The 18,134-nt window shown below is 43.2% G+C and overlaps 1 protein-coding gene across 1 annotated transcript in view; it reads left to right on the top strand.

Moving 5' to 3' along the window:
* The window catches only part of nrxn2a (neurexin 2a), a 156,372-nt gene that overhangs the window by 62,183 nt on the left and 76,055 nt on the right, over positions 1-18,134 (top strand). The window contains exons 13-14 of the mRNA XM_062536723.1: positions 201-374; positions 853-975. Coding sequence (XP_062392707.1) covers positions 201-374; positions 853-975 — 297 coding nt within the window. The remainder of the gene's footprint in view (positions 1-200; positions 375-852; positions 976-18,134) is intronic.

Genomic DNA, 18,134 nt, shown 5'->3' with positions numbered 1-18,134 from the left:
AATGAAATTTGGGCCTGATGTATACTGTTTGTTTCGGTGCCATGCTAAAAATGTATTTTGTATTGGTTTTCAATACATTGATTGACATTGATTTTTGTGGCTGAATATTTTATTTCCACCCTGAACTTATCCCATCAGATACACCCTCCTCAGTCAGTTTAGAGTGTCTTTGACAGTGTCTTATTTACTTGTCTTTTCAGGGGAACTGTATATTGGCGGTGTCGCAAAAAACATGTACGGTGTCCTACCCAAACTGATTGCCTCGCGGGATGGCTACCAGGGCTGCCTGGCCTCCGTAGATCTGAACGGGAGACTGCCTGACCTGATCGCAGATGCCCTGCACAGAGTAGGCCAAGTGGACCGTGGATGTGATGGCAAGTCCAAACAGCAGTTCAGCTCTGTCCAAAGAACATAGAACATTGTGATACATGTTGTGAATTCATTAATTGATTTCTTCTGGGCATGTCATGAAGACCATATAGCATTTTAATGCATATCCTCTCAATTGATGAATTGATGTATTCTGTGAGGGTTTAAAAAGAACCTATGACATTTTAATAGGCTACATCTTGTGAATTGATGAATTGATTTCTTCCCCTCCCCTATCTCTCCCTTTCTGTCTCTTATTTCCTCTTCCTCTTTCTGTTATTCCCTCTCCCTCCCTCTCTCCTCTCTCTCTTTCTCTCTCTCCCAACCTCTGTCTCTCTTTTGCTTTCTCTCTCTCTCCCTCTCCCTCCCTCACTCTCTCCCTCCCTCTCTCTCTCCTCCTCCCTCTCTCTCTCCCTCCCTCCCTCCCTCCCTCCCACCCTCCTTTCTCTCTCTCTCTCTCTCTCTCTCCCTCTCTCTCTGCAGCTGGCCCGGGCACCACGTGCACGGAGGACTCCTGCTCTAACCAGGGAGTGTGTCTGCAGCAGTGGGAGGGCTTCTCCTGTGACTGCACCATGACCACCTTCGGAGGAAGCTACTGCAGCGATCGTGAGTAGCCCGTTCCCTCTGCCCACTCTCCTCACCTCCAGAACCAAACACAGAACACAACAAGAAGTACACTACGCACACTACAGTATATGCACTTTCGTGCTCTTCATATTGGATGGTAGCAAGTGGAGTTGAAGGGAGGATTTGAAAGATCTGAGTTTGTGACACCACAGCACGTACCACATACAGTTTAAAAACATAGCATGGTCATTTGAAAATTATTTAGAAATGACTGCAACACACTGTAGCTTCCTTATAAATCATCATCAAGCCACTTTATGCTGCAAATGACCGCTGTGGAGCAGAACAAGGTAGGTCGTCCCAGCAATCCTGTGCTGTGGATGAAGACCACAAACCTCATTTCCTCCTGATTTCTGTCAAGATGAAGCGGCAACAGGTAACATTATGTGGTGTTGTATGAATGGTTAATGTTCAAAACTGACCACATCACTAAATATTCATAAAACGTATTCTCTCCTGATCCTAATCAACTCACTTTATAGCAATAATTCTCTTGAGGACAAACTAACAAGCTAATAAAAAAGGGTTTTTTTGAGGAGGGTTTGCCTCACTAAAATGATGCTAACGATCCATCCACAACAGCAGCTCTGTGTGTGTGTGTGTGTGTGTGTGTGTGTGTGTGTGTGTGTGTGTGTGTGTGTGTGTGTGTGTGTGTGTGTGTGTGTGTGTGTGTGTGTGTGTGTGTGTGTGTGTGTGTGTGTGTGTGTGTGTGTGTGTGTGTGTGTGTGTGTGTGTGTGTGTGTGTGTGTGTGTGTGTGTGTGTGTGTCTGTGTGTGTGTGTGTGGGTGTGTTTGTGGGTGCGTGTGTGTGTATGCCCTTGCTTCTCTCTCTCTCTCTCTCTCTGTGTGTGTGTGTGTGTGTGTGTGTGTGTGTGTGTGTGTGTGTGTGTGTCTGTTTGTGTGCCTTTGCTTGCCTCTGTGTGTGTGTGTGTGTGTGTGTGTGTGTGTGTGTGTGTGTGTATGTGCGTATATGCAGGTTTCCAACCAAGATAAATGAAACCCCAGGAGGGGAATTAATTGAGCTGTTTGCAGTGCCTTTTGCCAGTGTTTTGATGTTTGATTTTTTTTCTGCAAGGCAAAGCCGTCAATGTATTATTGCGCTTTGTGAGCCTCAGGTGTTCTCTCTGCTGGATTACAGTCATAAACCTGTGCTCTGCTATCATTCCCAGTCCCTATCACTTGGGCTGCTTTTAGCATGACATGAGGTGGACATTATATTGACTGATCATATCTTTCGCCAGATTAAGCAGTGTGGATAGCACTGGAAAATAAGTTGATGGCGAGATTGCGGCATCATATTTTGATAACGCTGAAGCTCAGTAATGGTTCACTATATTGCAAAAGATGTCGGGATATTCATTCAAGATACTCCCTTTGACTTCACATCCACACAGTATGTGCATGAGTGAACTTACAGATGAGTCATTCAGTCCCTAAATAGTGCAGGATTTATGGTACTTTACCTCAGACCTGTAAGCTGCATCACATTCAGTTGAAAACATGAGGCATCGCTATGGTCAACAGCGTTGGTCTCCTGAGAGAGCCGTTTTTCAGCTCAGACTGGATCTATACTGCTCAAGGCCTGACCTTTATAGATCTTACTGTAAATAATATGTATGTCTTTCTATCTGAAGGTTACAGTACTCTGACCACTCACTATAGGCTGAGGATTAGAGCAGATGCCCTAGTTTGATTCAATTGCAATTCACACGTCAGCCGTTGAACTGACTCTGATTTGTTGTCAATAGGAATGAGATATGAGATGTTATATAGCACAACATACTGTAGTCAACAAATTGAGATCCACCGAGGGAAAATGCTAAAGGATTGCCTTTAAAATGATAGTTAGGCCATGTTTAACCATTGCAGAAATGTCACTGCAGAAACATGTTCTAAACGTTCTGCACACCCCTACCACTTACAGATGTATGGAGGATTCCCCTCTGACTGGAAATGATACAGTATGATCCACATAAGATCCACTGTTCTGAGAAAAGCCTTCTTCAAATTTGCCAAGCAATAAATTCTCTTATGTCCCAAAAGACACATTGTAACTGAGCAGAACTGTGTGATGTGCTCATTGAACTAATACTTACTTACGGCTCTAGCCTTAAGCAAAGCTTTATCAACAGGTTGAGTGTTGTAGTTCCACAACAATCTCCAGTAAATTAAAATTCAGCTAATAAAAGTCCTCTTTGCCTAGCTAATCTAGTCATAACATTTGTGGTGCCACGCACAGATCACACATCATATTAGGTATGTGAAACTCAATAGATAGGGAAGTGAATTATGCTTCCTCACTTAATTAAATCCCAAAGATTGCTCTTAAAATAGTGTGTGATTATTTGCGGTGGAATTAAAGGTGGACACCATGCCCCTTCAATCCCCCATTTTCTCTCCTCCATCTGTGGTGACCATTTTGTCTAGACGTTTTTCTCCTTTCTAGTTCTTTTCCCAAATGTAGAATGTCTTCAAAAAACATCCACAATACTTACATGATGATTGGCGGTTATAAGCTTGCATATTGTACTTTACATCTTATGCAAATATGGCATACCACATAGCCTACCACATCTAAGGTACTGTAGGTCAGATATGCACCATTTTATATGCCTATGTTACTGTATATGAACCATAATTATGTGTGTTCACTTACAGTTATATTACATGCGACAAATGACACATGAAATTCCCATATGGGTTTGTATCTTGTCCTCTGCACTTTAGCACTTGGTTGAAGTCACAGCTCCTCTTGTACTGCTTCTGAATACCCTGGGCCAGGCTTCGAAATAGTCTGATTACCACAGTGCAAATGGCAGGGCCTGACGTAAAAGTGCTCTCAGCGACGACTGCTTGTTCCAGGTGCTATTGTCTGACTTCTCCAGGTATTCACCCTGCTTGTCACAACATCAGGAGACGTCAAGATGCCGGCCATGGGGCCGGCTCGAGAGCAGTTCATTAGCCCGGGAACACACTGTGAAATCTTGTTATTGTCTAGTGGGACGGAAAAAGGTTTAAAAAATGAAGACATTTTTTAATAAGAGATTCAGCTGGGAAGGAAAGGTCAATGCCTGTCCAGATTCAGATATTGAAGAAATAATTGGATGAGACCAGCGTGTGGCCAGTGCTGAAATGGCTGCAAAAGGCAGGATCTCATCCGTACTGCATTAGATGGGGACACACCTGTTTGGCTGTCCTACAGGAGAGTGTTGCAAAATTGAAACATATTGGCTTTTTTGGATTGTGGCGATATCCATGTAGCTAGTCAGTCAGTCTGTCTATCTGTCTGTCACTCCAGCATGGAGAAGACTAAGCTGACAGAATGAGGGCAAATGTTTGATGGATTTTATATTACGGCCCCTTCACCGCCAACCGTTATTTTTTTAAGACGTCAAACGTGTGTACTCTGTGAATGATTGAACAGCCGCCGTCACAGCGGAGTCAAATGAGCGCTTTAGGGTGAGCAGGAAGCGAGCTCATTTTGAAACCAAAAGTCAATGTTGTCAAAACCCCAAATGAAAATCCATAATCATTATATCCTTTATCGTATTCAGAGTAGTGCCCGCTAAGTAGGTCATCTTTGCTTAATAACAACTGCGGAGTCGGTGCAGCTTAATGAAGCATCTATTTCTATACTGTACAGCCAGTCTAAGAGAACTGCTCCTGGGTAAACCTGGGTTGTGTCATTGTTAGCACTTCCAAATGAGGCTGTTTTAAGGCCAGTGCAGAGCTTACCACCGATGTCACACTGGGGGGTAGCTTCACACAGAGGTAGTTAGTTACATAAAATGCAATCCATTCATGACAGATGCTGTAAGCAATTTCTTTCCAAAGTCCTTCCATGTGTGATGCAACTGCAAATTAACTTGTGGCTTTTTGTGCGGCTAGACCCAGCGGAAATTGTCCTATCAATGTTTGTGAATGGTAGCCTACTACATAAATAAACTTGCCTATTTTTAGATGCACAATATTTTCCTTAGGATATCTATTTTTATTGTAAGATAGGACACTCAGTACCACCGTAGATGTGGATGTGCATACCATATCCTGTTAACTCTATATGTCAATTTGATATTGATATGTTTAGACATTAAAGTCTAGTCTACGATATCTTTAGCAAGTCCTCCAAAGGCTGTTTTCATTTGCCAATTTGGACTTTGCACCTCCGAACGACTCCTCTGACCTTTTTCGACCTTCAGGCACCCTCGTAAATATGATTCATATGATGAGCGGAGACGATAGCCCTCAGCTCATTAAAGGAGAAGAGGCCCGCGCTGCTTCGCAGAGATTGGCAGATTGGTATCTATTGGCATCTGCCAGTGGGGAGGTGGTTGAAGTATGAAAGGCTGTGTTTGATGCTCTGACATGAGTGGATGCGCGGGCCTCCCCCTGTGGCGAGGCTGTTCATTGAATGATGAGTTCTTTGAAAATAGCAGCGATTAGACTAAATGGCAGGATTAGAATACAGGACAGGAAACAACCTGTATTTGGCCTGTTGTGACACATGATGTGATGACATGGTGTGGTGTTCAGTGTCAAATGTTTTTTTTCTTTCTTTCTTTTTTTTTTTAAATAACATGACAGTGAGGGATGCATGTCATCATAAGTGTTTTGGTACCTGCCTCTTGCGTCGGTCATGGGTATATCTGTCTGAATAGAGGAGAGGTCTTACTCACCTGTGGGCGTAAGCCTCTGTCAGTCTACCCCAGTGAGAGGCACAAAGCCAGGCATGCATACAGGCATGTAGCGTTCCCAAGAGAGATCTCCCGTAAAGCCCGATCGTTGCCCGTCCACAACCCCCACAGAGCGGACTCCACGGCTATATTTGTTCACGATGGCGGCGGCGGGCACACATGATAAATCATCAGCTTCCGCAACTACAACATATATTGTACGATTTTTAACAGTGCCGGGGCTGCAGCCTGCAATTTAATAGATTTCGCCTCCCCGCTGCTCTCTAAAAATGTCCTCTGGTTGGTGTTATTAGGAGCTGCCCTTGGTGAGTTTGAGGCATTTTATGGATGCTTTATTGTGGCTCCTGAATAACCCTTTTTAGTCACTGTCATGATTGGAACTTGTTAGCACTAATAGTTTTGCACCAAGGGATTAAATTTGTGTGGATGTATTGTTAGTGTTTATTCGCTTTCTTGTGACATGCCGTTTAATGAGATGTGTCTGTGGTTGCTTTGTGCCTCTTCGGCTTTGAGGTTTCGGCTTTCTCATTATCTACCTCTTGTTACGCATACAAGTGACTCAATAGGCCATTTAATCAAATAGGGACAATTGAATTTACTTTTTAAAAGTGTCTTCTAATCTTGTTATTAATTAATTTTCCTTGCTTCATGAGCATACAGGAACGGGCTGTGTGATGTTTCCAATAGTTTCCATCCCTTTAAAAATGCTATTTAATTTGATAAACTGAAGGAAGTGTAGAAAATGTGGGAAGCTGAACTGATGAAAATCAATAATTTGCCCATCTGTTTGTAATACTCAAGCACAGTGGGGTAGTTTTGTGGCTCAAAACAAACAAAAGTATTACCGTAATTTCCCGACTATTAGCCGTGGCTTATACATTGATTTTGCAAAATTTCTTCAGCTATGAGGTTAATACACGGGGGCAGTTAATATGGTGTTGATATGGTTTTGTTTCTTTTAACTTGCATATAACACTGTCCTGCGGCTTATACACAATGCGGCTTATATGCGGGAAATTACTGTAAGTTAAATTGCCATCCTGTTTTGCCTCTTGGCCACCATGAAATAAATGTCTAGACCTTGATGTCAGAACATAAACCAAATCACAGTGGTGTACATTCTTTTCTGTGAGGGAAAAACATAAGTGTACAGTCAATGCCAACATAACCATTGTTGTTGCTGTTCAACTATTTATTATGCGAGCCAAGGTGCTACGATTCTCAAAACTCCTTGTGCACTAAATGAGGCTCTCAACAAACACTTCTTTCATTTCATACTTCAGTAGCGCTGTGACTTCAGTGTATACAAATGACAGTATACTGTAGGAATGAGAGATAACGCTCATTTACCTGTAATGGCATTTTTTAAATACCACACCACAAGCCCTTTTACAATGTCAGCTAAGAAGTAGCACTATGCATTGAAATGTCACAGATGCCTTTTTCTGTGTTTTTCTTTCATAAAATTCTGACAAAAATATTTATATTATATAACAAGTAAGGGAGCAATGACCTTATCCTCAAAGGAGCCAGCTATACCTCTATGACAATGTTCTGTGCAGCATGAAAGTTCATTAACACATGCACAGAAGCATACAAATGTGTAATTAAGTATGACTGTATGTATAACACGCACAGAACACTCATTTAATTTTTTATTTAGTGAAGCTGTTCTTTGCCTGTGGTGTCGATGAGTATTTTTCTGCTAGACTCAAGGAAATCACATCCCGATCTGGCCACTCACAGTTATACAAAGGCCATTTGCTATTCCAGTATGGCTGCTCAGTATTGCAGCTGTCTCCTCACCCTGCTGTTATCTAATGTTAGCTTGGTGAAATGTGGTCTTCTAACCTGTCTTGTATTAGCTATCACTTCCCAGTGCTTCAGAGGGTCTCCGCCTTGTAGTAATGTATGGATTTGCGGTAACAAAAAAACACTTTTTTCTTCATTTTATGTGAGGCTTGTAGGAAACATGTTGATAGGTGTCTGTATATTGGCTGTTTCAAAATGTCGTTTGGCAACTAGTTCAGACATGGCAGAAAAAATAAAAGGACAAGGAAAAAAATAGAATAGCTTTCTTTCTCATTGTTCAAAAACGAGACTGGACTGAGTAATGTTTTTGCTTGAAAAGCCCTGGGGTCATTATACTCCCCTTTTCTGTATTACATGGTTTTTTTTCGCAGAGTGTCGTCCACCTGCAGCCATTGTGTAGGATAAGACCGATCCGTCGTAACAGCACTCTCTCACACCTGAGCAGATGTTTTATTGCAGTTTTCCAAGAGCGCGTTGAGTGAGGGCATTCTCCACTGTAATAAAACACTATCTCATTCTCTTCCTCTCCCCCATTTTCCCTTATCTGCTCCTCCTGTAAATGAACAGGGGACCATAAAAGCCCAGGCGTTCAGCTAGCTCACCCTCATAGTTCCTACTAAATGTCAGAATCATTAATAGCTATTGATTTTTATACAGCACCTTTGTCGGCTCTAGCACAGATCCCTATAGCAACAGGAGCCAGCTTTGGGTATAGGATTTCCCCCCTCCATTCTCCCGGAGTGAAAACATGGTCTTATAGACTTTTCATCAAAAGGCAGATGCTATAGTGTGTAAGAGACTGTCATTAAAAATGGGTCTGAAATTTCTCCCACTAATGAAGCATCACATCTCAAGTCAGAGAGGAGTTCTCGTTCACTGACTCTCAGACTGGAAATCTAGTTAAATGAAAGACTGGACAAATGAAGATTGTTTTTTTTTCCAATCCATTCCACACTTTCTTTTTTTTTACTGAAATAACTTAATTCAATATCCATCTCACTTTTGATGGACATTGATGAATAATCATGGAAACCATTAAGAGGTATTAAATTACCACTTACTTTGTAATTTGATTTTGGAAAAAAAAAAAAACATTAAGAAAAGTGTTCCTTTGAGGTTACTATATCTACATTTTGCTTTAGGCAGCCTGTATGTTTGAAACCATATAATAGTATGGGTAGTTTGCATGGAAGATACTGTAATAACAGTAGCAGAATGCTGGTTCAGAGAACAGACTTCCTTCATTTGGTAGATTGACAAGAGGCATCAAACGGCTTTGAATTTAGATTAAATTACTTTTCCATTGACCGTATATGTCTTTCTGCGGTCAACATATGTTCCAGTATCTGTAAATGACTATTTCCAATAGTAGTTATTTTTAAACACTGGTTCCTTATTGATCAGATCTATCAGGAATGTGTCTGATTTTAATCTCCTAGGTGTGTGTAAAGGGAGTCACCTTGATCTCCTTTGACAGCTGAAAGAAATTCCTTTAATTAAAAGTGGAGTGATATAGAACAAATGCTCTACTCTTTGCCTTATCTTCAGCTATATCAGTGTTTATATCAAGACTTGATCAGTGAATGGTTGTCATCAGCACACGTCCCTCAGGCGCCACTGAATGTAACTGTCATCTTTGGAATGTAAAGTCATTAGCATTTTGCTTCAATCAGTTGTCTGTCATCTCTCCACATTCTGTCAGACTATTGCTTAGATATTTTCTGACATTACAGGGTCTGGGGGGCTTTTTTGTCCTCCCATACTGTATGTATCCCTGCCTGTCTATGCACACTGTACTTCCTATCTTTGGTTTCTCCTTTTGTTGTCCTTTACATATTTAATGGAGGTTCCTGAAGCCTCAAAGTAGATCCCATGTCTGCTAAAGAGCACTTGTGCTTTAGATGCTCTGGTATGGAGGAACGGAGCCATCTGTCCAAATATGCGTGCATTTGTTCTTGGCCATACTGCATTGATGGTGACCATGTACAACAGCAACAGAGAGTAATCTAATATGCTGAAAGCATTAGGCACTTATTCAGTGTCTCACGCAGGGGAAGGCATAAGTGTTCTATACAAACAATGTCACAATGTCATATCGTAAGATTCCACTGACTACTAGATGACTAATCCAGACTAATAGATACATTTAATTACTTGAATGTGTTACTAAAGCCAAAGGACATAAAAAGGTCCTATCCTATTGCTTTGCATGATCTAAGACCATGACATGACACCTGCAATGCACATTTAAGAGTGTTTATAAATGTTCATGATTGTTGTCATTAAGTGTCACTTGGATTTTTAACGTCGACTTGAAAAGTCTTCATTATGACAATTTGACATTAACTAAGATGACATAACCTGCTGATGGCTTTGTCATGACACTTTGATGTTAACCAGGATGAAATAGCCTGACAACTTGACATATACGAAGACAACAACCTGCCACACACATGCTATGGCCAGCCTAATGATCTTTTCTAGCCCCTATTGACAGAAGAGTCAATAACAGACATGAAAGGAGTGGTACGGAGAGATTGGACGCGGGCTCGTAAATAAGTATAGTATAAAGATATATATAGTCTTTTGATGCGGTGAGGGAATTGCATTTGCATTTGGCATTTATCCCAATCTGTGAATTAATGAAATACACACAGCACACAGTGAGGTGAAGCACACACTAACCCGGAGCAGTGAACTGCCTGCCACTGCGGCGCTCGGGGAGCACTGAGGGGTTAGGTGCCTTGCTCGAGGGCACTTCAGCCGTGGATGTGGGCATGTTGCATGATCAGACTCGAACCTGGGTCCTCATGGGCACTAGACCCATATGTATGCATGGCCTTACTTATCAGTTTGATGTTATTTTGGTACACAAAGCCAAATACTGTACTTATGCCACAAAGCCAAATAATTCTGCTCTATAATCAGGCAAGACATGGCATGGTGTGTAACACTAAAGTAGCCTATTTATTGTGATAATAAAGTCTGCAATAAGCACTGTAGATTGAATGTTATATGCTTTGGACAAAATGATCATCTAAATGAATAGACGTTGTCAGTTTGTGCTGTCTTGGTTAATGTCAAGTTGTCAGGACAAGGGCATCGACAGGTTAGGTCATCCTAGTTAATGTCAAATTGTCATGACAAAGCCATCAGCAGGTAATGTCATCTTAGTTAATGTCAAATTGTCAAAATGAAGACTTGTCAAGTTGACATTAAAAATCCAAGTGACACTTAATGACAACAATCACGAGCATTCATAAACACTCTTAAATGTGCATGGCAGGCGTCATGTCATGGTCTTATGCACCCCCCCCCCCCCTTCATCAGAAATGTCACCAAAGCTTGCTACTCCCTCCCCCTCCCTCTCATGCAGTTGAAACACACATCTCATCGTAACTGGCAATGTATTCAGGGCACAGACAGCTAGCGCATGGTGAGGGGATGTTTGCTACACGCTTAGAGCACCTTTAATGTTTATGTGCAGCTAATGACAATATTGCTAGAGTACATTTCTCTAAACGGAAGTATCAATGTTAGCAGGTCAGATATGATTGACTTTCAAGGCCCTCAGTAATGCTCCTTAGATAGATAGCATGATTTTCTGCAAACATCATTTGGAATGATGCAAATTGGTATGATGAATCTGCATGTCTGGAAATCACATTGTACACAGGCAGTGTACAACACCAGAACACTGCCCTGAATTCGAGATGTCACCTTGATTTAAGTAACAGACTGCAATTGAGTATGCTCCTTTACACACGCACACACACACATACACACAAGCATACACACACACGGGCGCACACATACATGCAGTACACTCACACGCACAAGTGCACACACACACACACACATACACGCACTCACACACACCAGGCTCTTCCCAGCCATATGCTGCTGTTGCCAGTAGCACTTGTTGAGGTAGGGGCTGCTCCTCCTCTCCTCTCGTCTCCTCTCCTCTCCTCTCAGCTGTCTGCTGGGCAGAGGAGCGCGTCTCTGACACATCTCTGGCAGCTGTGCGCGTAATTGGCCCGAGTGAGTTCTGGAACAGGCCCCAGCTCTAGTAGAACCGCTGCTAGTCGGTGCTCAAAGCAGCCTAATGCTCTGCACGCTCGCGCAGCAGAACACCTGGGAGGGAGGTGAAGAGAAGAGAAGGAGGAAGATCAGCGTGTGAAACTTTCCGGAATAAAAAAAGCAGCTGGAGTTCTCTCCCAGCACGCCACGGTCCAGCACGTGTCGGGTCTCCCCTGGTGGAGGCGTTTGGTGGTGGACCAGAGCAGAGCCCTGAGCCGAGCCGAGCTGGTCACCTGCTCTGTGGTTCGGTCAGCGTCAGATGTGAAGGAACCCGCGCCGCGGTGGGTGCGGGGCTGGCAAACAAGCGCACGCTTCACTGACCCACCGTGCCACCCCACAGCTGGTGGGTGCCCTGAGCAAAGAGGGGGGCTGGAGCAGCTTGGCTGCTGTGGAAGGTTATACTGTATTAGCACTGTGACAGTGAGTGCAACTGCTAGAAGAACAAAGGTGGAGGAAATGGAAAGGGACAAGATGGGTTTGGCTTCCAGCACTCACCCACTGAGACACACACACACACACACACACACACACACTCACTCAAAGAGACAATCAAACATAGCCATGCAGAGAGAGAGAGACACACACACACACACAGACACACACAGCTTGTGAGCACCTCACAACACAGTAGAATGATAGAGAGCACAGCACACCAAAGGTCTTAGCCCTCCTCTGGTCTTTGTTCCCCCGCCCTCGCCCTCCCGCTGTGATGTTGTGCAGAGGTCTGGATGTCCAGGGGAGTGGACAGTGGATGAGCGCTAAGCTCCCTGGCCTCTCCTGCCAGCACCGCACACTGTAGGCTGCCGTAAGTGCAAAGTTTTGTGCCTTGTCACTCCTGATAGAGTCAGTGGTGAGACAGTGCAAGGAGGGTGTAGTCATGTTGCACGACATGCAAAAGTTGAAATGACTCGATCTCAGATGACTCAAGCTCCCCCTGGGGCTGTTTCTGATTTGGGAGCGGAGTTTTATTTGAATGACTACAAGTCATTATTACGCGTCTTCATTGTCAGGCCACCTCTTGGGAGTATCCTCACTGTAGAGACATTCATTTGTTATTATTCTAGACGGCATAATCCTTGTTGACGGCGGAGCTTACGGTATTCTCAGTGACCATTCCGATTCCTATTCTCTGGGGGTGACTGTATATACAGTAGTAGTGGTATTGCAGGATATATCTTTGCCAAACATACGGACAATGAGATCTGTACCAAACGAGGCTGATTACTTTGTAAACTTGTCTATCGTCTGCATTTCAGTGTGTGTGTGTGTGTGTGTGGTTTGTGTGAGTGTGTGTGTGTGTGTGTGTGTGTGTGTGTGTGTGTGTGTGTGTGTGTGTGTGTGTGTGTGTGTGTGTGTGTGTGTGTGTGTGTGTGTGTGTGTGTGTGTGTGTGTGTGTGGAGGACAAAGAAACAATGATGGCGCTCTCCCATGATTGATGGTTGGCTTTGTTCGGCTGCATTTATCCCTGCTGTTGTAATTGCTTTTTGATCATTATTACAAATGGGAAATTAGCGGGGCCCATTAGTGAACCAGCAAACACCAAGTCTCCTCCACACCACAATAAGGTGCGAGGCAATCAAAGATGCTGACTAGGGAAGCTCAAGTGCAAAAGATGAGCTACTTTTGTCTTCCATTGCAATACTAATGATGCGTCCAGCTGCTGTTTGCTATGCCAGACGCAGCGGCACAGCCATTTGCAAGGAAGACACATGAATACCTCTACGCCTCCTCTGTACCCGTCTGAACTGAGGAAACCTATCCCTGCAATGCACAATGCTCATTTCTTTTAAAAGCCAGGTTTTGGTTTATTTGAATATATTTATTTATATGTGCAGAATATATGCCTTTTTTTGTTTGTTATTGGTGTCACATTGTTGTGATATCCAGAAATCTTATACAGAATTCATCCTGGAAGATCTGGTGGCGAAAGAGAGATTCTATCTCATTTCAGCAGTAATAACGCAGGTCAGAAGAGCTTGAAAGGAGCCACACGATTGATAGAATTGTGTTTTCCACCATTAATTGTTTATCTGCCTCTGTGATGAAATGTTGCTTTTTGAGTATAAATTGACTGGGTTATATTATTTCTGCCTGTCTGTGGTTGATTTGAGCATCTTCTCCAAGGGTGGTGGATTCTGGTCCTTAACTGTGCGTTCCCTCTCCAACAGCAGTTGCGCACACTTAACTCTGATGATGCTCTTATGGAAGTACACTCCAACGCTGCCACTGCAGAGCTGTTCTCGGCGCTTGTTGAGACTGATGTGTGATGTGCTTGTAGCTCTCCTGGATAGCAGTTAAACAAGAGAGAAGAAATTGACAGTTGTTGAAATGGACTTGTTTTATTTCAATTTTGTTGGAGTTTTGGGAATACTCAGAACTATAACAGAAAGCCAACAGCAACAACAACACCCTCCACATTTACTGGTAACCCCTGGTAAAGATAAGTAAAAAGAGGTATGAGAATAATCGTATGGCCTTATAGTTGCACAATGAAAACAATTAAGAAAAAGCCGACCTTGAAAGGAAAGCACATTTATTCTGGTAAGAAAAAATCCTCATGAATAATAAATGTTTTGAACAGAAACACCCGTGCCATTGTGAAAACACATTTTTATATGTACATGTACTCTCATCTTTAGAAGGGGTGCTACATGTGGAGGAGGGCACTTTATGCGCATATGTGTTTTCTTAGACGACTCATAAATAAGACACGTACACTAATTATAATAATTATCATATTATGATAATTGCACTCATTTTTAATGAGAAAAATCATAAACGCCATGGAAATATTTCAAGGAAGGCAACCGTACACAAGTGAACACTAGAGTGCAGTGTGTTTTTCCCCTCTTAGCTACACTATTTGTGCTAACAGGCATAGTCATTCTCCCATGGTAATAGAATTTTAATCCCGCTGCTCATTTCAAGAGTACTCCCATGGTAGTCCTATCATTTTCCCATGGAACATTCTGGAGTCTGAAGGTCTTTTCGGGTGTGACTGGAGATATTTAGAATGCATGTCGTGTCTATTTCTGTCTGTTGCTCTCTTGTAATTGCATTTCATTCATGTCTTTAATACAGTCCAGTGGATTCATGGCATTTTAATGATTGAGAGAAATTGCATGTGAGCCCAGAGACATTGGGATTAGTCTGAATACAGTATATGGAGATGGAGCACTTGAAAACCCCCCAAAGCAGTTGGTATATATACAGTAGGAAGGGTATGTGTAGAAACCAACAAACTCCACCCCATCAATTGGGACGTTCAGTAAACTGAGCAAATATTATGGCGTGCATTCTTTTCTCCCTGAGCATCAGTCATACTTTTGAAATCTTCCAGATGAGTGTTGTTTTAAAAGTGTGTGTGTGTGTGTATGTGAGTCTGTGAGTCTCGTGTGTGCGTGTGTGTCCATGTGTGTGTCTGTGTGCGTGTGTGTGTGTGTGTGTGTGTGTGTGTGCGTGCGTGTGTGTGTTTACAAGTGCTTTGTGCACGCTGGTATGAATATTCAGGCCCTAAATACAGCCCTCTGCTGGAGTCAATTGTCCATTAAATACTCTGTGTTGAGCAGCATGCAGCATGTTTGGTCAAGCATGCCGTTGGTGTTGTGCTGCGTGAGAGGAAAGACAGTAGGAAGGCCCAGGGCATATGTTACTCAGTATGGCAAAACACAAACAAACCCTCCCACAGCCGGGCCTGGCAGGCCCCCCGCCACTGCGTCAGTGTGTGCTTAACAAAGCGAGAAATGGAGAAAGGGGAGAAAATGACCAGACGTCAAGCCCTCGTCGTTACGTGACTTGTGATCACTGCTGTCTGTGTGCGCGTGCGTGTGCGTGTGTGCGTGCGTGCATGTGAATTCCTGAGAAAGACTGAAAGGGATTCTGATTTTTTTTTTTTGCTGGCACGCTGTGTGTGATGTGCCAGAGGATTTCATCACGGAAGGAGGGGGGGGGGGGGGGGGGGGGGGGGGGGGTGGGTTGAAGTGGTGGTGTCAGAATCTTAACCATCATTTTCTAGGCAGCCCCTTCATATTGGCATTTATGTCGCCACCATTTTGTCTCTTATTTGAAAGTGTGTGTGTGTGTGTGTGTGTGTGTGTGTGTGTGTGTGTGCGTGCGCACGCGTGCGTGCATGCTAAATTGGTGCAGAATCATTTTGTTTTGGTATGGTTTTGAATGTGTCATTATTGTATAAAGTGATGGCATTAGTTAAGCCAGACTGGTTTGCTAGGTTCAATTGGTTGTTATTGTTTATCATTCCATGTATCCAATCATGTCAAGACAAACAGTTGTGTCTGGTTTCAGGGTCACAGTTATATACAGTACTGCCCCCTACAACTTTAGTTTGGCTTATAACCTTCCCGCTAATATGACATTCTGAATATATTTCTGGTTGCCAATTTACTCTCTTCTCATCTTTTGTCGTTGTTTGTTGAGATTGGACAAAGGCAACAACAACTCCATTCACAGATGTAGATAGGCTGAGTAATCAGCAACAGTATCAGGAAAAAGCTTTCTTTTAAAGCAAACTCTTTTTCCTTTAAAAATGCATAGGCTCATACACAGTAGGCAATAAAGCAAAATCTACAAGCTGTGTCTCGTGAGGCGCAGTAGCAGCAGCAGTATAGCTGTAATTAACAGCAGTCTGACAATTCACTGCATGCACAGCTGGGCTTTAGGGGCTCCTCTAGCATTTACTGTATTCCAATTTCCTTTATGTTGAACACTTGCCAGAGCTCCGTTTTGAACTAGGGATTGCTTCACCAGGGTGGCCTTTTGCTTTTTTTTGCCAGCGCGCTTGGCTGTAAGTACATGGCTGGTTTGGAATAGCAGGGCCAAGTGGAGTCGCATGCAGGGCCATAAGTGGTGTTGAGCAGTATTGCTCTCACCTCCACCGGACCGTCCAACTAAATCACTTTAACAGCCCGCCTCTCTCCGCTGAATGGACCCATAACCAGATAATACGCCGCCGGCTCAGGCCACTGGAACCCACTTACTGCGAGAAAATCCACAGAAAATCCACAAAATTGTTTCCTACAGTGGAGGAGGGAAAAAAAGCGCGAGGGCTGCACAGAGAAAACTGTACATACACTGTATGAAAAAGACTCCATAGGAGACCCAACGGTGGGAGCTTTAAGCACTTGAGTGTGTGCGTCGTAAGGTAAATGTCAATGGTATCGGTCTGTCTGTTCTGCGGCGAGCCTGACCCCTATGGGCGTGGGTGTGGGCGAGCGAATGTGTGTGCATGTGGCTCTCTTTAATAGTCCACCTTGCCATTGATTCAGTAGTGTAATATCCTCCACTGTCTCCCTTAGGTCAACAAAGTAGCCTGGAGCTACGACTCTGAGAATACAAAACACTTTGTGAATACTGTATGCGCAGAGGAATACCTTTTTAACCAGGTTTTTCTGCAGCACAGCACAGCACAAACCCTAAGGCAGTAAGTAAGTCTTGCCTCCCTCCTGTGGGTGTTGCTTCGCCGGGAACACAACAGTTGTTGTTTTTAATATCAGAAATGATATAAGGAGGCTTGTAAACATCGGCCGTCCATGTTTTCTCATGGTCTAGTATCTCTGAATATTCGCCTGCTGTTCCCGCTGCACACCCACAAGCTTCACCGGCCCCCCTTAAAGTAGAGCGACTCTTTTGCTTAAGTAATGGCGGTGCACGTACACCTCCGGCTTTTTTCCCTGATATCAAATGTGAAAGGATTCTCAATTACCCAGAAGATGAATATAACTACAGTGAAAAAAAAGTATGGTTTTTATTGGATTAGAAATACAACAAGCCTTAATTCAGAAAAAAATCCATTTCTGAGGGATGCTGGTGCCTCTATCTGTGGACGGGCTTTAGTCGCGCAGCTTAGTGGTCATTATGGACAAGCAATTCTGCCCCTTGTCCTCTTGCTCTTCACCCCACTGCACTTCTGTTAATGTTGTAGATTGCTTTAGCCCCAGCAGTCGCTCATATTTTATGGTGTAATAGTAATGATTGAAAAGGCCCGTGGATCAGTATGCATTGTCATGCATCCCGCTCTGAATTGTTATTTAAAGTGAGGGTGTCAATAATGCCCTTCATCGTTTACTTACCGTGGTTACCACGGAAGCATTAAATTGCGTCCCCTCTTCTTTAATTCATTACCGAGAGCTGCAAAATAGCAATATTGGATGTATTTCCCAGGAGGACGAGGAATATAAATGTGCTGGCAACTCTCTGACGTGTTTTGTTGTGATCACTGAAGTCTTTGGCATGCAATGATACAATTACACAAATGATAGAGGGCATGGTGTATACAGCAGTAAGCATTGCAGCTTTCCAAGTGGTTGATCTGGGATTGATTCACAACCACTGCAAGATCTGCAAGTTGCGGTGGGTATTCATTTATATATTATTCAATTAAGCTGTTGATTTGACCTGCTGGCAGTGGCCTATACTCCTTATCCTGGTAGAATTACAGTATATCAATGGCATGAGAGTGGCCATGTTTTGAGTTAACACATTTAGCTCAGTTGGGAAGCCCCTGCACGTACCACATACTGTAGAGTAGTATAAGCTT

Source organism: Sardina pilchardus, chromosome 5 (genome assembly GCF_963854185.1).
Source record: "Sardina pilchardus chromosome 5, fSarPil1.1, whole genome shotgun sequence".
Lineage (NCBI taxonomy): Eukaryota > Metazoa > Chordata > Actinopteri > Clupeiformes > Clupeidae > Sardina > Sardina pilchardus.
Note: the sequence above shows the minus strand (reverse complement) of the source record. Positions and strands in the feature narration are given on the sequence as shown.